The following is a 25,264-nucleotide window of genomic DNA, read 5'->3' on the forward strand; positions in this document are numbered from 1 at the left end:
CTGATGCTGCTTATACCCAGTTTTTGTCTTAACACATTTGATGCACATGAATGCTCCACATCCAGCAGAACACAACCTTAATTTCTTTCAAGTCTGCATGTCTCCTGCATTCACAACTCACATCTCACCATCATTTCACATTGCTATTCATACACAAGCATCACACAATCCACCTGACTCCAGAAGAGAGTCCTTTGTTATATTAATAGAAGTAATAGCTTGCTGAACTTTCTCCGGACAGTTCTTATTCTAGCAACTATTCTCTCTCCTCCACTGCAAATTAGTTAACAAAACCTATCTACTACCTCAAAAGAATCCCTCATAAGGATTCAAGAAGATCTATTTTGCCATATGTTCTCACTAATTATTGCTCCTGTGAATCTGCCACAAAGTAGACTTTGTGGCAGACAAATCACAAAACCCTTCAAGTAGATGGTCCTGCTCGATCTGTAGAAAAGGCATAGGTAGAAACTCCAAAAGATGTATCCAGTGTAAGCTATGGACACATAAGAGGTGCAGCAATATCAAAGGAAGGTTAACTGGGAAGAGAGATTTTGTGTGTGGCAGATGCACAGGTGCAATAAGCACCAAAGGTATACAGAAAACAGATTCCATCACATGCCCAGAGGAAAAGCTAGAAGCAGTTGATAGCTTCTGTTACCTAGGTGACCAAGTCTGAGAGAGTAGCTGCTAGAATAAGAATAGCCTGAGCAAAGTTCAGAGAGCTCCTACCTCTGCTGGTAACAAAGGGCCTCTCACTCAGAGTGAAAGGTAGACTGTATGATGCCTGTGTGTGAACTGCTGTGCTACACAGCAGCGTAACATGGGCTGTGACTGCTGAGGACATGCATGTATACTTATGCCAAAACTAAATCACTCCAAAGTAAACCTTTTAAGGATACAATCATGTCTGTCCCCATATATTGAACATTTTCCCCCTTATAGTATGTCCAATAGTTCTTAAGTAAAAAAAAAAATTCTTTCTCACTAGAAATAAAGACCCTGTATTTCAGATGTTAAGATGCTTCAATAGATATTCAAATAAGATTATAAAAAATAGTATGCAATCAAGTCGGTACCTGAAGAGATTCAAAGCATTTCCTAGTCTCATGAGGAGGTAATGACTTTCTGGCAGGCATTGATAAGCTAAAGTATGATAAAAGGTCAAGTATAGTTGTCTTGATAGAGAAGAAATAAAGAGTTACCCTGCATTAAATTAGGTTGGGTTGGAATAGCAGGAAAGAAAATAAGAGATGATGGTGATGAGAGACCAGAGCAAACTATCAAGGTACAAGAAGGTCAGTATAAGAGAAAACAGAAAGAAGGGAAGGAATACGGAGGGAAGTAAAGAGAGGGTGGGTAATTCCATAAGAATGTAAGAGGAGAGTAACAGATGGTTGGAGGAGAAGTAGAGTAATGAACAAAGATGGAAATGTAGTTGATAGGAAATATTGGTATGGAGGGATTTAGGTGAAAAAGAAGTAGCTCAAGAAGATGGGGATGATGTGCAAAGTGATGTACAATGACAGAGATAGAGGACAGAGGTACATAAGTGTGGCTATAGTGAATGAGGCAATAATGATAGTTGGGTGGTGGGGGGGGGCATCACTGGTGGTTATGAAAGGGCATAGAAAATGATAGCTGATATGAAATGTTAGTGACAAAATATATATATAAGATGTTGCGCAGAAGGGGAGGGATAACTAAAGGCACAAACATCCATCATTATTTTAATCTAATGTCACTTCAAGCGCATATATTGATATGCCTTGCATAAATTTATCCTGAGAATAATACTATCGGGTTCCTTTAAATTGAAAGGTAGTGTCCATTTTAGAGCTACCAAATCTGATTTTTAACTGGTATTCACAATAGATAATGTGAATTTGGTAAGAGAATATGATAGCATAATTTGACATTTCTGAGAGACTTTTGATATTTTGAATAATTAATCAACACACAAATGTTAGTTTTATGTTCAATTCATGTAAGACAAGCTTTGCTTTTATGGTTTCTTGAATCAGTTACAGTTCAATTTAAGACACCTAAGTCTATCAATCAACTTTATACTCTCGTGTAACAGCAGGTGGAAAGATATACAGGGTGCACCAAATATTTTCACATAAACTTTAGTAGACTATAACTTGGAGATGATTTAACAGCATTTACATGAAATGCGCCAAATTCTAACTTGCTCATTTCTCTTTCAGTTGTACTGGCAGCATTGACATGGCAGATTCCAATCTGATGTATGATATAAGGTAAACTGTGCTTGTAATTAGCCGACAACTACAGTGACTTGGAGACAACTGGCTTCTTGAACATGAATGGTTTCTTTATATTCAGGGTCAGGAAAGAACAGAGGTCTCTTATAAGGATATTCCATCCAGAGCCAAGATGAGAGAATTTTCTCAGCTGCCAAACGTTGTCAGGATGACTTTGTTTGCCCAGTTAGAAGAGGATGTTATCAATGACATTTCCATAAATGGGGGCCCATCGCCAAGCAATTCAAGATGGCAGTCCACAATCAGATGAATGGAGCTCATCAGCCTTGAGAAATAGAGGGCAGTTTTTGTCTTGTAAAGCCTTAGAAACTATGATCATAAGACCCCACAAAAGCATGTGGCCCTCTAGCTCTTTTAATCTAAACATACTAGACTGCTGCATCTGTAGCACCATCTCTAATGTCATAATACCAAATAATTGTTGGGAGCTGCTATCGTGGGTGTAGTGAATGACATGGGGGGATGGAATGGGGTAGGGTTCAACTAATTCCAATATGCAGTTATTGCAGGGCCACATTGGAGATGTCAATAGGGTTCAGGGTTTGTTTATTGAATGACCTGTTTCTTTGATATACTCACTTGAACAGGTTTTATTTTTTGGAGTGGCTGGCATGAAGAAGGGTATTCAGCCATAGAAAGCCATGCCAAACCTGATTGGAGTCTGGTGCAGCCTTCCAGCATGCCAGCCTGGTCAAACTACCCAACCCATACCAGCATGGACAATGGACATTAGATGATGATGATGATGGGTTCAAGTTCAAATCCAAAGAAGATGAAATATATTTCAGAAGACCTGCAAAAGGAATAAGGCCTCTCTTGAAGATGACTGGCCTGCAAGAGCTCTGTGTCAGTGCTACATAAAAGCACCCAGCACACTCTAAAGTGGTTAACATTAGAAAGCGCATCCAGCTGTAGAAACTAAGCCAAATCAAACTGGAGCCTGGTGCAGCTCTTCAACTTGCCACCTCTGGTCAAACTGTCCAACCCATGCCAGAATGAACAACAGACATTAAATGGTCAACGATGATGATGATATTATGGATTATAATAAAGTACCAATAATATTTTCTGTCATTGTCATACCAGCCATATTTCTCTTGACTTATACAGTGCAAAACAAAAAGGATGCACTGGTCTATGCAGTTCATAATATACAAAAATATGGGCTAATCAAAACACAATTTTTTTTTTATCATAATTCTGCTAAATCAGAGATAAACATGATTTACACTCTATAATGTGAACAATATTAAGTTAAAACCCTAAAGCTCACTACGAGTAATAAAACGTCACAAACTGATGAGATCTCATGGTTAAAGAATACTTCAGTTCTCTTCAGATGTTGATCTCTCTACAAAATTCAAAATCTATAGTAGAATACTGATGAAAATTCTGAAACAATACTGCTGCTACACAAACATCATCTTACAGTGCCTGAAGATTATAAACAAGGCAAAAGTGAAAAATAGAGAAAGAAAAATAAAATTGTGGTTGATTGACAGAGTAACCCAACATATTACAAGAGATATCCAAACATTCTGTTTCAACATTCACCTCTTCTATCGCAGTTGAGATGGCTTCTATTTCCCTTGCTTCAGTTTATACATTTTATTGTCTCTTCACCTTATCTAATCAGTACATCCAGAACTACAGTACACACATACAACCCATATTTCTTCTACAAACGTCAATCTATAGACATTAGAGCTGATTTTTTTAAACACAGTGACAGTATAGATATGAGATTTCATTGGATTATACATTTCAAATGTACTTGCAAAGAAATCTACTACCACAGACTTGGACCTGTAGAGGGATGATGGGTTAGTTAAGGCACTAACAAATTAAGGAAGACCACTATCCATACTTTAAGCACTTCAGGTCTCAAAATAATAGTCTCTAAGGTAAGAATTGCAGACTCACTCAATGTACACTATATTTAACTGCTAAACACAAACCTTTAAGGAGTATTAAATAAAAAAAGAACTAATGTAGAATCAGGCTACCAACCTCTAATGTGGGTAAAGAACTTCTTCACATACAACATAAGCCAAAATATCTCAAATATGTTCTTGAATAAAAAAACATTCAAGGAAACAGAACCCTACTACAACAAAGCCTTACTAGTTAGTTAGCTGATTAAAAATACTTAACTACCCAACTCTCTTCCCATCTTCACAAATGAAAAAGAGGTACTGTAAAATATCTCTTCTCTCTCTATATAAACGGCAGTTTGTCTGTACGTGTTTCTGTGTGTCTGTTTGCTTGTACCCTCACCCTGACCACGGCTTTCAACCGATTCTGATGAAACTTGACACACACATAGCCCAATGTCATAATTCAAAACTAACGCAGCGAAAATTTTGAAAAGTTCCCCCAGTTCTGAAAAAAATCGATAAATTCGACATGGGGTCGAGAATCAGAAACAGGAACCACAAACTGTCTAGGGGACGCAACTCCACCTTTTTTAAATCTCAAAAAAAAATTTACCATCATTTTTTTCCATTTTTTTGCTATTTTTTGGCTATAACTCTCTAAAAATGCTTTATAGTTATTTCCCTTACAAACCTGAGCAACGCCGGGCAATACTGCTAGTAATTCATACATATACCCTTTCACCCAATGAAAAAGCTAATAGAATATATAGATGAAAAATATTTATAAGAATATATAATAAAGAAAGACTTTCTATATCTCATTGGTAAGCTTCTGACAAAAGACAGCCTAAAAATTAGCTATGAATATTTATATAAATATTTCATAATCATATATCTTCCTTTAAAACAAATTAAAAAGAACTTAAAAATCAGAAATTAAAGGAGAAAGGAGAGATTCATACTATCAAATTAGAAGTATACAGCAAAAAAAATTTTCCAAAACTTTCACAAACAATAACTCTTTCAACATCAGCTCAGAGATATTTGAGAATTGCACACACTTTGAAAATTACCCATGCATAACTGAAAAGCATCCCTTTTGTTCAACTGGAACTATCTGCTCTGAGATCTGATATTGCATCACTACAGTTTTTTTATTTTGCTGCTCCTCTAAATTCTTTTCTTTCCAACACTAATTTTTTTCCCCTCATCACTGCTATGATTGTTACTCACTTCAAACAAATACTCAACTTCAAACAAATATATCACTGTTTCTAGTAACTGCAATATTACAATTAAGAGGAAACAATTTACAACTTATTCACCTTGGCGGAAATGGAAATTTGAAAAATAACATTTTTTCAAACTTCCTCATTTTTCCTAACCATTTGGGATGGTCAGAAAATACTTGAAAACAGAGATCATGAAAGTAATGGCAACCACACAATAACATAACTTGTGTCAGTAGCTTAGGGTAACTTTTCTACCTGGCTGGCTCCTGTCATCTGTCTTACCCATGCATGCATAAAAGATGAATGTTAAATGATGTATTTCTTTACAAATACAAGTATATATTACTACTCAGTGATATGTATCATTCTTTATATCTAACTTGAGATGAAACACTCCCCTGTTAATTTTTGGCCTTGTGCAAAAATAAAATACATTTTAATGTTCTATTTTAGTGTTTGTCACTCCAGTAGGTGGTTAATCCCATAACCTATCAAAATGTTGAGGCTATAGTGAAAGAAGCAGCATACTTATACCCAGCATAAATATTCTTTTCTCAAGTTAAACTGTGAAATGCTTCAAAAACTGGCACGGCTTCCACTTCTCATTTGATCACAATTAGAAAAAAAAAAGACTTATTGAGTTATGGATCATTTCCATGGAATCATCCACACAGCAGGAGATTAGAACAGCATATGAACTGACATTTTCACCAGTATCCTGTAAACTCAAGTAGTTGCAACAACCACACTTTTTGTTTTGGGGGTTAGAGATGAGGCAGTACCAATGACATTTGCAGGCTCATGAGAAACTGGTGAGACCAATGCAGCCAATACCAACAACTCCAAATCAATATATGCGCAGGAATAAATGTGAGTGGAGAAATAACTGAGACAGGGATTAGTGTGACTAACAGATTGAACTTCATTAAAATGTACCCAAGGACTAACAGAGTAGTGTTAAACTACAAAGTGGCATAAAATACAAAGGGTAGACTGTAACAGATTGAAATAATATTTTCAAATCAAAAATAGACTGTTGCATATTCACAAAATTTACTTGTTTTGTTTCCTGTAAATTTAATTATTCTGTTTCTCAGCTGTAACACATGCTCTGAAGTTGTTAACTTTATTTACTGATAAAATTAAATTTTAAAAAGCGAATTTATGATTAGAAGCAGTCTGAGACTAATGCATGTATTAAAAACGGTCAAAACTAGATGCCACAAATTTGAATGTAATATTATCTATCCGTACATATTTTTATAAAATATGTCAATGTCATATATTGTGTCACAATACAAACCTACAATTTCATGAGCCAATAAGATAAAACTACCATCCTCTCCAAGTACAATTCCATATCTGATTTAAAATATTATCATAATTATAACATACTTTTACTGATAAAAAAAATTACTATGGATTTTAACCTTTACCATCTTCAATTCAATAAAAAAAACTTGTTACACAAAAGAAAATAAGAACAGTGTTACAGTACTTCATACACTATTTACTAAGTCTAATGGTTCTACTGGAATGTGTTAGTGATTCTCACTCATTATCTGGATGTATGTAAGACTCACTGAATGACCTGTCCAGTTACCTGATATACTCAAACACAACAAACCACCAGAGTAAGAGACCTGTTTGTAATAAAGATAAATGAACAGCAATTATATATAATTATAGACAACTAAAAACCTTTTGTTTGTTTATGTTTCCTTTTCTTTTCTAGGCATGAGTAGCAAAATGTTTTAAGCGTAGATTCACACACACAGCAAGTGAAAAATGTCATAACTACTAATAAATTGGTTAACTACTGAAGGTTTAATTTTCAAGACAGGGACCATGAATGAACAACAGTTTGAAAATGATGGGAAATGGAGCCAGTGAAATGGAACATCTTACTTGGAAAGTGAACCATTTTCAGGCAACTTGCCAGCTGTTTCCTCACTGCAATGCAGTGTTTATTTTTCTTTTTGTCTTGCTTTTCACAAAGTAAAAAAGCAAAAGACAGAAGAAACAAATGGTTCTAGCCAGTTTCACCAGAAACAGGCTACATAAATGCATAGCAGTCACAAACCATTTACTTTAATGAAACACAAAAGGTACAGAGTAAAGGACCAGTTAAAATATTTAAAACTGCTACTTGTAAAATGCCTAGGTGAAGCAAATGAGAACTCTTATTGCTAGCATAAGAGCTCTTCCATCTCTAGAATGACAGCCCTGCTGTCCATCCCTAGAATGTTTATCAATGTAAATTCTCCATCAAAGACTAGTATTCTATCTTGTGTGAAGGAGAGGGGTGTAAAATATTACAACTACAAAGACTTAATGAAGTTCATCATCATGCAACGTCCATTTTCCATGCTGTCATGGGTTGGATGGCTTGACAGGAGCTGGCAAGCCAGAGGGCTGTACCAGGCTTCTGTTGTTTGTTTTGGCATGGTTTCTACAGCTGGATGCCTTTCCTAATGCCAAATTGAAAATTATCTGCATTACATATTATAGAATTTCTCCTCTATTCTAACCAAAATCAGTGAGAATTATTTCACAGAAGCACAAAGATAATAAATACACAAGGATAAGATGAAGAAGAGATTAAGATACAGAACTATCTACTCATTCATTGGGAGTTCAAAATTAGTTTTTGATGCTTCTGTATGTTTCTTAGCAGAATATTTTATTCTATATTGCTTTAGTTTTTATTGCTGTTGAAAATAGGTCTCAAATCTCACAATGTTACCTTTAATATTTGGGTGTCCCGTGAATGGAACAATATATCTCCACTGCTTGACACTGAAATTCGATGGTTTCTGTTGTTTTTATCCACAATCAACAGAGCAAGCAGACCTATGATCTAATGGCAAAGGATTCATGATCATCCAGGCTAATTTGTTTGATATATTTCTATCTCACATTATCTACTGTATATTTCTTTTTTATTAAAGCAGTGATTTCTGATAAATTTGTTGGCTGCTGTTTCTAGCAGATTAACTTGCCATGTTCTTTTGTTGCTGCTGATTCAAATTTTTAGAAGAGAGAAAATAAGACCTTGTTGCATTTACGCATTTCCTTACAAATTAGCAATGCAACTGAAGTAAAACTGATTTGATTTGAGAATGAAGCTGTATCACCGAGTGAGCTTATCACAGGTGAAAACAACAAAAAACAGATAAACAAGATTCTGCATGTTTGCTCAACTTACTAGAAATTACAGCCTACACCTGACAACCTTGAAAAGAAGAAAATACATTGGATGACAGTGCTATATGTAAACAAAGAAGAGAATGGATTGATCATAGATCAGATCAGTCTATGGCATCCCTGGTGCTCAACAATTAGCAAAACATTTCTGCTTTGGGATTCTCAAGTGGTGAGGATTAAAGGTCACAATGTCTATGGCTTTGCCACAGTATAAAGTCACTCGTATACATTTCAGTTTCTAGCCCAAGAACACAGTATCCTCGATGCCTTTTCTACACAATGGGTTCTGCTCCCCAGAACTTGGGTGGGGTTTATGCCACCTCATCTCAATCATTCCTAACCCACTTGTCTCTCCTCATCATTTTTGATGTAGCCAACTCCCAAACTAATCACTATGCCCCAAATCTATCAACACTAGCATGACGGTCTTCTCAAACTCCCTCTCTACCCAGGTTTTTCTGCAGGTGTTGACTTACAAAAGATTCAAGTGAAACATTAAAGGCATCACTAGGAGGATCTGATGGCCATAAACACTGGTTCATTCTCCAGCCCTGACAAATGTAATCAAGTAGATCCAATTGAAAATTGTCACTTCATGGCAATGCATCCCTGATCCAATATAGGTATGTTTCAACAAATTAAACTGAATTACATACTCAAAGAGAGTGTAAAGGGTTATTTGAATTAGCAAAAATAACTGAATTTCTACCAAATCCACTTTTTAAATGAGGGACAAGTTTAGATAATTAACCCTTTAGCATTAAAACCAGCCATATGTGGCCAAAATATACTACGTGTTTAAACTTCAAACCAATCAGATTTAGCCTCTTACACCTACCCTACAATGTTGTTTTGAAAATAAACAATTACTGAAATCTCAAAGCTACAAGGTAGTATATAATCAATTCAAAACTATGTGAATAAACAACCATTACATTTGACAATGTAACCTGAATGCTAAAGGGTAAAGTGGTTGATTTAATCCACCACCAAACTGAATACTAGAACCTAGTTCTTGAGTAATTTGAGCAGAGCCTTCTCTGCTGCTAGAATCAAGTTAAGTCTTCTTTCTGAAGATAACTTCCTCCCACAAATCTCAATTACCCTGTAAAGTTTCATAAGTGCTACTCTTCCTTGATTAAGTGAAAATAAGTGTACATACAGATATATTATGTCTGAAAAAGATGCAATTGTCACAGCCGGAATGCCTTTGACCATAGGCTTGATCAATCAGGACTGACCTAGGGCTAAACAACACCATAAAGCTTACTTGGTCATATAATAGCAACAGCTGTAATAGTAAATGCGATCTCTAGGGGATATACAAAAAATAAATGTTAAGGAATGGAATTCATATTGCCTCAGTATACCATAAAGAAGCAGAAGAAATATTCTTATGACAATTCTTCCAATTCACTAAATTCTGCCAGCTCACCATTTTTGAACTAATCTACAATAATTTCTTTAGCTTTAAAATTTATATTGATTGTGTATGAAGTGCAATAGTAGTGAAATGTGGGAAGACAGGAACACTGAATACAGACGGTTAGGGTTGGAGAGAAAGAAAGCAAGCATGCTTAGCTGGAGGTGTAATGTTAGTGTGAATGAATGCTGTGAAACACATGAGCCAAGAGCTAAACTGAATATAAGAGGAATAATTTGATGCATGAAAGAATGGAGGCTGCATTGGTAAATGACATGTAATAAACATGGAAGATAACATAAGAGTAAAAATGTGTCAGGATATCAAAGTGGAAGGAAACTACGGAAGAGGTGGGCCATGACTGACAAGAGCACTAATGATGAAAGTGGATCTCAGAATAATGAACCTCACAAAAGTAGTGACAAAAGAATGCAACATTTAGCATGACAATGTATTGGAGAGGACTCGCCTAATCATCATCATTGATTTAGCACTCACTTTACCATGTTTGCCTAAGAAGCCATTAAGGCAGATTTTTTATGACCAGATGCCCTTCCTGTCACCAACCCTCTTTTGTTTCCAAATAAGGTAATATCTTTCCATAACTGGACAGGCTTTCATGAAAGATTGGAAACTAATGATACTGCTTGTATAACGGCTGCACTCATTAACAAAACGAAGGGAAGTAACTAAATACGGCATAGCATTTTGTCTTGCACTCAATAGATTTGTCCATCCACCACCCATGTAAATATTTCTAACATGAGCACAATGCCATGATTTTTTTTCAGGGAAGGAGGAATTTTTTTTCAACCCTAGTACTTTTATGATTTCCACAAATATAATTGACCTCAGCAGGATGTGAACTCAGTATGTAAGGAACCTGAATAAATATCACAATAACTGAAACAAGTAAAAATTACTTACACCATATACGGTAAATTGGCCTGTAGAAACAACACGTGTTATTGTCAACACCACAACAGTAAGCATTACCTGAAAAATATAGAAGATTCAAACATGTTAGGCACAAAAGAGAATATTAGAAGGAAAATTTCAAATTTATGCATGCAGCCACTTGGGTGCAACATAGAGTAAGCTTGGCTAAAATTTGAGACAACTGGTTTTTGCTTATACTAAGTACAAGAATGACCAAAGGACCAAATAATGGGAAGGGTGCTGTTTTATTATACACAAGGTGAATCAACCTATTTTGTTGTTTTGGAATAATGTAAAGTAACTAATATCGAAAGAGTAATTAAGAGAGTGTAGCGACTGGAACCTCAAGATAAATTGACAGAAAAGAGAACAGGAGTCAACCAAAAACAGAATTTAGGTCATGGCTTCAACTGGTTCTGCGGGAGTCATTTCTACAGGACATGATATATAACAATCATGAGCCAATGGAAGAAGGAGTCACAGTGCAGTCTACTTGCCCTGCTAAGAATATCAGTGAAATCACATTACATCCAGTTGGTGGTAGAAGGGACATTTAATGTCTGTTTTTACCATTCTAGTACTAAACAAGTCTTCTTGAATAAAGTACCTTGCTACATGTGTGGAGTTCCATCACTTCATGAAGACCAATATCACATTAATTTAGTCTTGGAAAGATTATTTCTGAATAAAAGAACTTTCACTATGGATTATATTCATTCATGGGTCAGTCCAATCACCACTGACCTATGACTAAAGTCAACATGTGCGCACACGTCCCCTCCTGCCTTTATGGTACATTCCACCCCATCTTTCTTCATTGCTCTTGTTGCATGTTAGTTTATTACCTTCCTACTGCCTCATTTTCTCTCACTATCTTCCTCCTTCCACAGTTCAACAATCTTATATGGCCAAGAAGGCCACATAAAGGGAAACATGAATGATGGTGATGTATGAGAAAAGTATGGAAATAGGAAAACGAATTGCAAAAATGAAAGGCGTAATAAGAATAAAACTGGCAGACAATGAAGAGAATCGTATTATGAAAGCAGTGCTACTGGAAGACAAAAAAGCAGCAAGACTGAAGGAGATATTTGGAAGTAGAATAGAAAATACATGAAGGCGGTTTCATTATGATGAATTACCACCAGTGATAATGTATGAAGACTTAATACCTTATGTAATATGAACAGGATACATACTGGATAAAATTATTGATTATAAAAACAGTAAAATGGGACTTTCTACTTTGGCGGGATGGGGGCAGAAAGCCATTTCATTATTTTTTACATAAACCATGACTCATTTGTTAATCGTTATATGTAACTTCTATATTAAGGCTTTATACCTGTAATAATGTTCAATCTTATCTCTGGTCTACCCCCATTACTCTCTGGACTTCCACCACCATCTATTTCTCTTTCATGTTCCTTTCTTCCCTTCTCATACCTTCTATTCATACAGGTCCTTATGTGGGATAGTTGTACATCCTCAATACTCCTATTGCTGAGTTGTTTCTGCATTCGAGTGTAACTCGAGTAAAGTGTTATGAATTTTAGTGCATTATGAAATAAATACATAAAGTGAAAATCAATGAAACAGCTGCATCTGTGAGGCATTAAGAAAATACATCAGAAGGCTATATTTGAACAAACACCATAATTTATTTGGGTTGCAATGAGAGTAGACAGGTTCTCAAACTTTTGGGGCCACTGCCAGCCTCATGGCCACATAATACCCCCAGTGCCCGAACCCTTATTTTTATGTATAAATATTTTATATTTTACTAATTTATATATATATATATATATATACTATGAATCATTTGATGTTTAATATAATATTATATAATTTGTATACAATACTATAATAAATTCATAGCATCCCCCAATTCACTGCCTTTCTCCCAACACCTTTTTCTACCTCACACCTTAGTCACCTGCACCCACCTGGACCATCTCAATGCTCCCCAGGGGCGGTAGTACCCACTTTGAGAACCTATGGAGTAGACAATTGTATGTAGGAATCAAAGAAGGCCATTGAACTTACTATTACACAAATGAGTAGAAGTGTACCACAATAAAAGTAGTAAGTTTAAACCGGCAGGTTCTGTCCCTAGAGACTAAGGGGATTCGCCGTGTGAGCTTAATGTAATCCCAAAGTTTACAGTGTTAAGTCATTGAAATGACACAGCTGTTCATATTGAAGTAGTGCTGTCAGGGGTAATGTCCTTCCAAAATGCCACTGAAAATAGCTGCACTCTCATTGAATTTTTTTGCTTACTGGACTGGAACAGAATTCCTTTCTTGATAGGTAACACTGTATTTATAGCTATGTAACCGTTCCAGTTGGTTGCAGTTGCCAAAGCGCAACAGTTCTAATCCATGACAGTAAAATAGGGCTTCCTTGATTCACTACACACCTTATCTCTCTTACCACACTTTCGCACTAATTTCGGTTTCCCCTGTCCGTTCCATATTCCTCCAATGTCATCTATTGTTATGCTCTCTACTATCACTTCACAACTGTAAATTTGTTGTTCTCTTCAACCCACCTTGAACCACTGCGCTCTCCCTTCTATTCTTCTTCAGGCCTTTATTCATGCAAGTGACATTAGGAAGAATATCCAGTTGTAGTAACTATGCTAAAGCAGACAGTAAAGCATAACATGTTTCTCTAACTTGTTAAATTCAGTTGAAGCATGTAACTCATACTAGCATGGAAAAACATGTTAAATGGTTATATATAAACACTGTTTTACACACACATATCATCATCATCATCGTTTAACGTCTGCTTTCCATGCTGGCATGGGTTGAACGATTTTGACTGATGGGCTGGCGAACCAGATGGCTGCACCAGTCTCCAATCTTGATTTGGCAGAGTTTCTACAGCTAGATGCCCTTCCTAACACCAACCACTCCGAGAGTGTAGTGGCTGCTTTTTATGTGCCACCGGCACGGGGGCCAGTCAGGCGGTACTGGCAACAACCTTGCTCGAATCCTTTTACACATGCCACCAGCACAGGTGCTAGTAAGGCAACGTTGGTAACGATCACGCTTGAATGGTGCCCTTTTACATGCCACTGGCATGGAAGCCAGTTGGCTGCTCTGGCAACAATCACTCTCGGATGGTGCTCTTGGCACCCTACTAGCATATATAAAAAAAAAATGGAATAAGGTGTTTTCATCATTGTCATTTAACATCCACCTTCCATGCTAGCATGAGTGGGACAGTTTCATAAGAGCTGGCCAGGTAGAAGCCTACACCAGACTTCTGTGACTGTTTTGGCAGGATTTTTACAGCTAGACGTCCTTCTTAACACCAACCACTCAGAAGAGTGGACTTCGCACTTTTTACGTGGCACAAGCACAGGCAAGGTCAGTTTTAGCAAGGTTTTTACAGCTGGATGCCCTTCCAAACTCCAACCACTTTACAGTTGTTAAATACAATTCATTAGTCAGAAGACTGTTCGTTCATGGCATTATCAATATTAATTTGTGAAGGAATAAAACGAAATGATCCTGTAGGGACCAGCTATCTGAGTTGACAGTTCCTTAGTAGTTAAGGCAATTAGTAGCATGAAGACAGGGAAAGCCCCAGGCCCATCAGGAATTACTGCAGAGATGCTTAAAATATCTGGTAGTGTCGGCTATAGCCTAGTCACCCATATAGTTAACCAGGTGATACACAAAGGAGTCATACCCAATGACTGGTGTAGCAGCATAATAGTCAACTGCTACAAAGGTAAGGGTGACGCTTTAGATACAAATAATTACAGAGGTATCAAGCTGTTGGATCAGGTAATGAAGGTTACAGAGAGGGTCATAGCCCAACTGATTAGGGGGAGAGTCAGCTTGGATGAGATGCAGTTTGGTTTCGTGCCAGGAAAAAGCACCACTGATCCCATATTTCTGGTGAGACAGCTGCAGGAGAAATACCTAGCCAAGGATAAACCCCTGTACCTGGCTTTCGTTGACATGGAGAAAGCCTTTGACAGGGTCCCCCGATCCCTTATCTGGTGGTCAATGAGGAAACTAGGGATAGATGAATGGTTAGTGAGAGCTGTGCAAGCCATGTACAGAGACACTGTAAGTAAGGTGAGGGTTGGCAACGAGTACACTAAAGAATTCAAAGTAGAGGTAGGGGTCCACCAAGGTTCAGTCCTCAGCCCCCTCCTATTTATCATAGTCCTCCAGGCAATAACGGAGGAATTCAAGACAGGATGCCCCTGGGAGCTCCTCTATGCTGATGATCTTGCTCTAATTGCTGAGTCACTATCAGAACTAGAGGCAAAGTTTCAAGTGTGGAGAGAAGGATTAGAATCGAAGGGCCTTAAAATCAACCTAGCTAAAACCAAAGTCTTAATATGTAGGAAGGCAGGCAAATCACAAACGCCTTCAGGTAGATGGCCCTGCTCGATCTGTAGAAAAGGCGTAAGTAGAAACTCTATAAGATGCACCAAGTAAAAGCTATAGACACATAAGAGGTGCAGCAATGTCAAAGGAAGGCTAACTGGGAAGATAGTTTTTGTATGTGGCAGATGCTCAGGAGCAATAAACATTGAAAATGCTCAGAGACCAACTTCCACCACATCTCAGGGAGAAAAACTAGAAGTAGTTGATAGCTTCTGTTACCTAGAAGACCAAGTCAGAAGCGGGGGCGGGTGTGCTGAAAGTAACTGCTAGAGTAAGAATAGCCTGGGCAAAGTTCAGAGAGCTCTTACCTCTGCTGGTGACAAAAGGCCTCTCACTCAGAACAAAAGGCAGACTGTATGACGCATGTGTACAAACAGCGATGCTACATGGCAGTGAAACATGGGCCGTGACTGCTGAGGATATGCGTAAGCTTGCAAGAAATGAAGCCAGTATGCTCCGATGGATGTGTAATGTCAGTGTTCATAATCGACAGAGTGTAAGTACCTTGAGAGAAAAGTTGGACCAAAGAAGCATCAGTTGTGGTGTACAAGAGAGACATTTGCGCTGATATGGTCATGTAGCGAGAATGGATGAAGATAGTTGTGTGAAAAAGTGCCACACCCTGGCGGTTGTGGGAACCTGTGGAAGAGGTAGACCCAGGAAAACCTGGGACGAGGTGGTGAAGAATGACCTTCGAACTTTAGGTCTCACCGAGGAAATGACCAGAGACCAAGACCTTTGGAAGTATGCTGTGCGTGGGAAGATCCGGCAGGACAAGTGAGACCATAACTCGTGGCCTCTACCTGGGATGTAGCCAGCCCACTTATGCATACCGTTCCTTCTTGTATCACAAACCCTACTTGTGAAGACCTGTTGAGGCAAGTGAAAACATTAATGGAAATTGTAGCTGAGATACCAGTGCCGGTGGCACGTAAAAGAACCATCCAAACGTGGCCGTTGCCATCGCCGCCCCGACTGGCCTCTGTCGGTGGCACGTAAAAAGCACCATCCGATTGTGGCTGTTCCCAGCCTCGTCTGGCCCCCATGCCAGTGGCACGTAAAAAGCCCAACCGATCATGGCCGTTTGCCAGCCTCGTCTGGCACCTATGCAGGTGGCACATAAAAAGCACCCACTACACTCCCGGACTGGTTGGCATTAGAGAGGGCATCCAGCTGTAGAAACACTGCCAGATCAGACTGGGCCTGGCGCAGCCTCCTGGCTTCCCAGACCCCAGTTGAACTGTCCAACCCATGCTAGCATGGAAAACAGCCGTTAAACGATGATGATGATGATGATTTCATAGTGCTATTAAAACTTGTTGCTACATAGTGTTTCAGAAACAAAATCAGCCTGATAGGCCTCAATTTTACTGCAGACTGACTATAGCTGATTATGAGATGCAGAAGTTGTATAAGTGAAACAACTGTTTTGAGTAGGAATAAAAATATTATCATAAAGGTGGTTCTTGAAAAAAAAAAAAAACAAAAGAGAACTTATGACTTTATTGCTACCACTTATCAGTTGGTAAGCCCAGCATTTAAAATATTTATGCATTATTACTTACTAATAGCAGATCCTAAATACTTATGGTTATCTTTAGTGTTATAAAGCCAAGTGGAGAGGGCAGCAGTCAACCAGATAAGATGTTAGCAGACTGAGACCAATCAACAGCAATAAGATATACGCATGTTATCAAGATACAAAGCAATGCATCCATTCACTTAATAGAGGTTTTACTAATGATAGTATATATAATGATAGTATATCCATCCCTGAATCAGCCTTGACTGAACAACCTAAGACAGAAAGCTCTCCAGTCATGACCATACTGCCTTTTTCTCGAACCATAAAATCTAATGTATCCTTCAATTCATAAGACAATAAAAACAAACATGTTACCAGTTCAAATATGCCTCAAGCATATTTGAACCCATAAGACATTCAAGATATTTTGTTATGGAGAAAATTTTTTGCTGTAGACAAATAGATGTAAATACACTGAGTGAATATATGTTGGTAGATGTGATTATTTCAAGCAGGTTTGGTAACAGCATAAAGGAACCCCCCTCCTTAGCTCAGTGCTTGGAGTTCAGTTCTATGGGATTACATCATTCTTCGGTATAGGCTGTTGCTGTACTAAGAATATAAGAATGGATTTGTTTTCTCCATTTTACTCCACTAAATTCTGGAGATAAGTACGAACACAACAAAAGATACTATTAAAGGAAATAATCTCCATGAACACAAAAATCCATCCTTCCATTTTCTTTGCCTACTATTCCTGGAGTGGTTGTGGGAGTCAAATCCTCAAGGAACCTCCTGTCAGTACTTCATTAGGTTCTAGGATGACCTTAAATCTACCCCAAGGCTTAAAAAGGGATAGGCTCAAACATATTGATTCTTGACACCTTATGACGACAAAGATCTTAACTATTTTCTAATGACCCACTGTCATTACAAAAGCACTCAATGATCAGCACCCTATTAGTCGAAACTTCCATTTTGACAATTTAACTTAAGTACTAGTTAAAACCTCATCCTAATTTGAAATTTTCAGATTATCAATTTTATCTTTCAGGAGTCTTATTTCTCAACCACAGGGTCCAGTCCTTGTTGTAGTCTGTTGGCTTGTTTGTCTCAGTGACCAAGAGCTATGCTACTGGAGCAGAAGCTCCTGGTAGGACTTGCCCTGATGGACAAGACAAAGAATTGAAACCAGATTAACATGAACCACATCTCAGAGATGAAAATAGCTTTGTTTAAGGTCAACAATCCTACCCAGAAGAAGTAAAAAGAAAAGGAAAGTTAGAGAAGCATCGATGGCAATTTCAAACCAATAAAATTTGGGAGAGAAACATCTTCCTTCAAGTCCTTCAAGATGGGAAACTGAGGAAGAGTGGAAAAGCAGAGATCCAAATGGAAAGAAGCAGAAAAGGCAGCCCAAAGTCAAGAACAGTAGAGAAATATTGTCTCTGGCCAACATTCCATGGGAAGAACATAATGGAATAGAAATCAATATGCTAGTAGGGTGCCAATCTGAGCATGATTGTTGCCAGAGCAGCCAACTGGCTTCCATACCCGTGGCACGTAAAAGGGCACCATTCAAGCGTGATCATTACCAACGTTGCTTCACTGGCACATGTAAAAAGATTCGAGCAAGGTCATTGCCAGTACCGCCTGACTGGCCACTGTGCGGGTGGCACGTAAAAAGCACCCACTACACACTCGGGGTGGTTGGCGTTAGGAAGGGCATCCAGCTGTAGAAACTCTACCAGATCAAGATTGGAGCCTGGTGCAGCCATCTGGTTCACCAGCCCTCAGTCAAAATCGTCCAACCCATGCTAGCATGGAAGGCAGATGTTAAACAATGATGATGATAGGTTGAGAGGAGAGGTATATATTATATCAAAGTTGAAAGTCAACTGAGTTTCACTCTTAGTTGAGCTATGGGTGAAACTCAGAGTAGACTGTCAACTTTGCTATAATATATAAAAGTATTGTTCATATAATACGTATATCAACTTACCAGTACATGTAAAAGTACCACAAGTAATAGCAGCCTGTATAAAAGAGAAAACAAAATAAAGAGGAACTCGTTAATAGAAGTTAAATAAATAAATGAATAATATCTGATATTGCTTTAAAACAAGAAAAACAAAATTTTAAATTTGAATGTATTAACTAAAGCAGTTGCAACTGAAATTATTTTTGAGAAATATTAAAATACTAATATTGTAGATGAAAAAACATTAGTCTTAAATCATCCAAATTGTAGTGAACGTAGGAAGGATATATTAGACATCCTTGATAACATCCAAAGCAGTGGTTCTCAACCATATTTTGCTTATGGAAATCCTTTGATTCCTACTTTGCTCTACTGGACTTTCATAGTCATTCACTATATATAACAGATATTACTGTATTTTTATAATTAAATATAAAAAATTGTAAAAAAAACATTTTAATATTTTGTGTATAGTAGAAAAGTTATTGCACATAAATTTTAGCACCAAAATCTTGTATGGACCCTCAACCCGACTGAATGGAATGAAGTTTCAGCATATGTTAAGCATGGAGTGATTCTTATTGGAAGAGATATATGCATGATGCACTGAAGAAGACCAGAATGAAATTCGTTAAAGAAAATGTTTATGCAAAAAGAGTTTTGAGATCAAACATCTGGACTAAGAGTATGCAAACATAAAGGTCGACTGAAAAGTTTGTGAGCTGACCAAGATACTCTCATAGAAGCTAACCAAATGAGATTTATTTTTCAAAATTAGTCCTCCTTGCAGTTTTCACACTTCTTCTAATGGTGTTGCAGTGTTGGATCCCATTAAGGAAGAGGCTTTCATCCTGTTGGTCAAAAAAGTCAACAGCAGATATGACATCATCACTGTGATACAGGTTCCCGATCAAATGATTTTTTTTTATGTGGGGGAACAGATGATAGTTGGATGAGATTAAATCATGAGAATAGGGAGGGTGATCAACCAGTTCAAAGCCACAATCATGCACAGCAGCCATTGAAATGAACTTGTGTACTGGAGCATTGTCCTGATGAAACAAGACCCCTTTTTGTCAGTTTTCCTGGGTGTTTAGTCTTGATAGGTTTTCATAACTGCTTCAGCAAGTTGGCATAGACTCTCCATTGGTAGAGCGGTCCTTTTGAAGATAGTTAAAGCTGAGCTAGCGTGCGCTAGATTAGAACCATCCAGCCAGTCACAACCATCATCAGCAGGAATATTAGTTGAGGAATTTGAGTCTGATGAAGTAGAACTAGGATCGGTCCTCTGACTGTTACCACCAACTCTTTTCTGGTGCCAGAGCTGTAGGTTTTGAGCTATCTGCTGTCTATTCTGCTTATGTTCTTCTTCACTTAGAGTGTGCATTCTATTAAGTGGTGGTGATGGTGAAGCCCCATTCTGAATTGGGATTGCAGACTGTGGACTCACATTGCCAGAAGTGCCATTCTTAGCAAATACATCAGAAAATATTGGTGGAGAATTTATGTGGTGCTGGCCATCATTGGTGTGCATAGAATCTGACATAGAATGAGTCATGCCCTGTTTATCATGTGGAGGATTTTTAGAAGATTGACTATTATGTCATTTAACATGTGAATGAGGTTTTGTAGGTTTTTCAGTTATAACAACAGAATCCATTTGTAGCAGTTCCTGGGATTGTCGAAGATAGTTTTCTACCATCATTGCTTAAACTAACAGATGGAGATCCGTGTAATTTCCCTTCTTCACTGAGGCAGCCTTTAGATTTTGTTGATACAATGCCTTTTTACATCCCAAAAGACTGAGGCCATCATCTTCTCAGCAGATAACACAACCTCAGCCTTCTTTAGAGAAGGTGAGGAGTTTTCCACTACCTCAAAGTGATGAATCCAACACGCATCCTGGATTTTAGAAATGTTCAAGGAAACCAGCTGGATCTGCCTCAAACAATGCCAGGTTTTCCCCAATGATATGATCAACCTGGTGTGCTTTTGAGCAGGTGTCAGAGGACGTGGTATCCACCAAGCAGAAACCCTCATTATGTCACATTCATTGTGCTGAATATTCTCAACTCTTTCATGAGATATGCTAACAGTATTGGCTTCTTGATTGATAGTCAGTTGCCTGCCGTCCTTCACCATGTGACTGGATGTCCAAACTTAGGATCATCTTTAGGACACTCCCTTACCCTCCTAAAATCAGCTGCCCACTTTTGCACTGTTGATAAAGCTGGGATGTTATCCCCTAATATAGCAACATGTCATGATGAATATTGTTGGAGGTTAAACTCTTGGCGAAGGTAAAGAATACACACACCCAGTGTTTAGGATAAGGGTTATACTGTAAATGGGTGGTGTGCGTATTCTAAACTCTTTTTCAGCAGGTACTTGATAACACTGCCAAATTTTGTCCCTTTTCAAGCGAAGTCACCATAAGGGACTTTTGTAGTAGTCTTTGAAGAGTCAGATGTCAGTTTACCTGGAAAGAAACAATGCAATCATTAATGAGATTTTACAGGTCGAGCATCCCTCGAACAGCAAAAAAATCAAATCATCAAACTATATTTGTATATGAAGTAGTATTTTATAAGTTGGAGCAGAAACAGACACAGCAGCCTGTGAGATTTTATGAATGGCATGGAGATCTTTAGGACACAGTGAGGAACGCATGCGCCTGGCTCCGGAGCCGTCTTGAGGTCATTATCGAAGCTGAAGGCAGTTATTTTAGGTATACGGTTATCTCCCAGCCATAATCTAGTTGATACATTTTTTATTTTGTTTTTTTTTTAAATACGTTTACCTTTGGATGGAATATTGTTTTCTTTTCCTTTTACACAAACTGTCAAATTTAACCCTGTACATTGTGTGTAACAGTCGGAAATGAACAACTGAACCTCAAATGACATACATGTTAAGTATTTAGCTATTTAGAATCATTTTAATAAAAATTCAAAGTAAAATCATTTTACGTCCTGAGGCAAAATTTCCCCATTTAAACATCATATTCTTAAAACAAGGTGACCACGTTAGGTTTATTTATTGATTTTTTTATGACACGCGGAAACTTCTGATAAACATTTCGTTTTACAATGTTTAATTTTAGTGCTGACTTTTTCAAACACGCCCTATATCATTTACATGATATTGCATCTGATAAAACAAAAACTAATACTTTGTCACACAACTACAGCCATATAACATTAATCAAATTCAAATTTTGGGGACTGCAAAATATTTTAGACGCCCTCCTCCGACCCAGCTTGTTTGTCATTGGGGGTAGTTTTAGTTTTGTAATTAATCATTTTGCACTGCTAGTATTGTAGGTATTTTGTATTATTCATTATGGGGTCATTAATCTTTATAGATAAGAGTGATTATAGAGATTTAGCCGTGAATGTTAACGGGTCGATCAACTGTAGAGACGTTCTATTATGAAATAAGTATAAATGTGCAAATATTAACTACACCAAAAATATCCCCATGACAAACAACATGCCATTAAAAAAATCCGGAGCTGCCAAATTCCATACATCCATATGAAAAGGAAAATTTATCTCTTCCAGCATTTTTGAGTATCCTTCTTTCATATAACGGAAACTACGTTTTTTTTTACTATTTCATTTATTTTCAAAAGTTTTGAGACAATGAAAGACAAAAAAGGACCTCAGCGGAATTTGAACCCAGAACGTAAAGAGCCTATCAAATACAGCAATAGTTCAAAACTGATTTCGTGAAGTTTCTGTTTGAAAAACATGAAGTAACTGGACGTGGAGCGGAGATACTACCTTGTAACAAATCGAGTTTAAAAACTCTTAGCGAATAAATATTGTGTATTGATTAGTATTACTGTATTCACTTACGTTTTAATGTCAACGATTAATAATATATAGGTTAAAGTTATTTACTGAAAAGTTGGAAAAATTTTTCTCTCCCAGCAACTAAGTTTCTTTTGTTTCTCAAAACGAAATACCGGCAACAAAAATAAATATAAAATATATTTAATTATAACAAGAAATATATTTCATACACTCAAGACGTGTTCAAAACACCCTTAGCCTACTCTTCTTTAGTTCTATATCAACGAAAGTATTCCAAACTTTAACAGTATCGTATTTTGTCAGGCAGTTTAGGTATCATTTTTTATTGAGTTTGAAGAGATATGACTGTTATTTCTAGCACGAGAGACTGCATCAAAACTATCAAAGTACGTCGTCTGTTCAGGCAGCGTTAAAAAATGACGGGACGGGGTTCAGCATTCCAATAACGAACGCAATTAATAAATAAATGAATATAAACTTACCTTCACGATAGTTGCAAGGTTGAGAAAAATAAGCGGAAAAGCTCCGTAGGCGAGTGAAAGATTTTCGAACATTTCTGGTTAAAATTTAAAGAAACACAATATCCCAGAAATTAAAATGTTTATATAATATTTATATAAATGATATGGTACAACCTAATAATATACACGAAACACACACAGAAAAAAAAGAAAAGAGTCGAGATGCTTTTGCGTCGTATAAAAAAAAATGTAAATAAAGAACTCTGAGTGAACGTGAAAGTTTTACCAGAAACAACAAATAAATAAATAAATGTTATTTTAATCGTTAACGATTGGTCAATTCATTTATTCTCTGATGTATGTGCGCGCGCGTATGTGTGTGAGAAAGAGTAATGTACATACATACATACATACATACATACATACATAAACACACACTGATACATACATACGTACGTACGTACATACATACATACCTACATACATACATACATACGTACATACATACGGAGTGCAGAATTTGCCATTGTGTTCAGCCGTGCTTAAGAACAGGGTTCCGCGGATCATTAGCATAGCTAAGGGTGGGCGGTAGGGGCAGTCCGCCCCAGGCGGCACTTTTGGGTCTGCTGTAGGCAATGTGTTTTTTTCTTTTTTTGTGGGGTCCGGGTACGGCAACAAAAGGGCCTCCCCAGGCAGCACAAACTCTAGCTACGCTAGTACCGTGGACCAAGAGGACCCATCTTCCTGCTCGTCCCCCAATTTTAACTACTAAATTTCCTGAGCGGGTATGCCTGACTCTCCAAGTAGGGGTCCTTATAACTTAAACAGGGCCTCATTTGTCCTATATCTGGCAGTGTACATACATACATGCATACATACAAATATACATACATAGACCCCCTTTCTCTCTCTATGTATATATGTATGTATGTATGTATGTATGCATGCAGGCGCAGGTTTGGCTGTGTGGTGAGCAGTCTGCTTCCAGGTTCAGTTCCACTTTTTGGCACATTGGGCAAATGTTTTCTACTATAGCCTTGGACCGACTAAAGCCACGTGGGTGGGTTCGATCGAAGGTAACTGAAAGAAATTCGTCATGTGTATACATACATATATATGTATGTATGTATGTATGTATGTATGTATGTATGTATGTATGTATGTATGTATGTATGTATGTATGTATGTATGTATGTATGTATGTATTTATGTATGTATGTATGTATTTATATATATATAAAATATAAATTAGAGATAAAACCACTATTATATATATTCTTTTATTCTTTTACTTGGATCAATCATTTGACTGCGGCCGTGCTGGAACACCGTTTTAACGAAGTCACGTCTTGTCCCTACCTTCGAAACGCTGAGTAGATAAAACAGGGGACAACTGATGAAGGGAATGTTCTTTATGTTGCCTGTTTCGTTTCTCTATTTGTTTCTTTCGATGTCCGAAAAAAAGTTCGTTTTCTATGTTTTTTTTATGTTCTCGTTTTTCATTTTGTTCACGTTTTTTGATGTCCTGTACCCATATATGCATGTATATATACATATATATATGTAGGTATGTACATATATGTATGTATATATGCATATACTTATACATTATTTATGTTATTATATGATCGAATGCCACGCATCCATTTCCAAGTAAGTTTTACCTATCTATCTATCTATCTATCTATCTATCTATCTATCTATCTATCTATCTATCTATCTATCTATCTATCTATATATATATATATATATATATACGTAGAGTAGATGAAACCATAGCGACTGAAGAAGGGGTTTTTTTCTTTGTGTTAATTGTCCTGTACTCCATTTTTTGTTGTTTTTTAAAAAAATGTCCAGTTCCTTTGGTTTGTGTCTATGTTTTCGTTTCTCTTTGTGTTCGACGTCCCTTTGGTGTCCTGTACTCATATATGCGTGTATATGTACATGTAGAGGTAGGTACGTACATATATGTTTATATATATGCATATGTTTTATTTCTTTTATTAATATGTATATATATATATATATATATATATATATATAATATATATATATATATATATATATATATATCAGTCGTAAGACACTTGTTGTTTTCACC

The 25,264-nt window shown here is 37.2% G+C and overlaps 1 protein-coding gene across 1 annotated transcript in view; it reads right to left on the bottom strand.

Annotated features, from left to right (window-relative positions):
* The window catches only part of LOC115209312 (WW domain binding protein 1-like), a 32,348-nt gene extending 8,883 nt beyond the window's left edge, over positions 1 to 23,465 (bottom strand). The window contains exons 1-3 of the mRNA XM_029777653.2: positions 23,185 to 23,465; positions 18,906 to 18,939; positions 10,952 to 11,020 (exon numbers count right to left, since the gene is read on the bottom strand). Of these exons, the coding sequence (XP_029633513.1) occupies positions 10,952 to 11,020; positions 18,906 to 18,939; positions 23,185 to 23,256 (175 nt within the window). The 5' untranslated portion in view covers positions 23,257 to 23,465. The remainder of the gene's footprint in view (positions 1 to 10,951; positions 11,021 to 18,905; positions 18,940 to 23,184) is intronic.
* Between the last annotated feature and the right edge of the window lie 1,799 nt (positions 23,466 to 25,264).

This window comes from Octopus sinensis, linkage group LG3 (genome assembly GCF_006345805.1).
Source record: "Octopus sinensis linkage group LG3, ASM634580v1, whole genome shotgun sequence".
Lineage (NCBI taxonomy): Eukaryota > Metazoa > Mollusca > Cephalopoda > Octopoda > Octopodidae > Octopus > Octopus sinensis.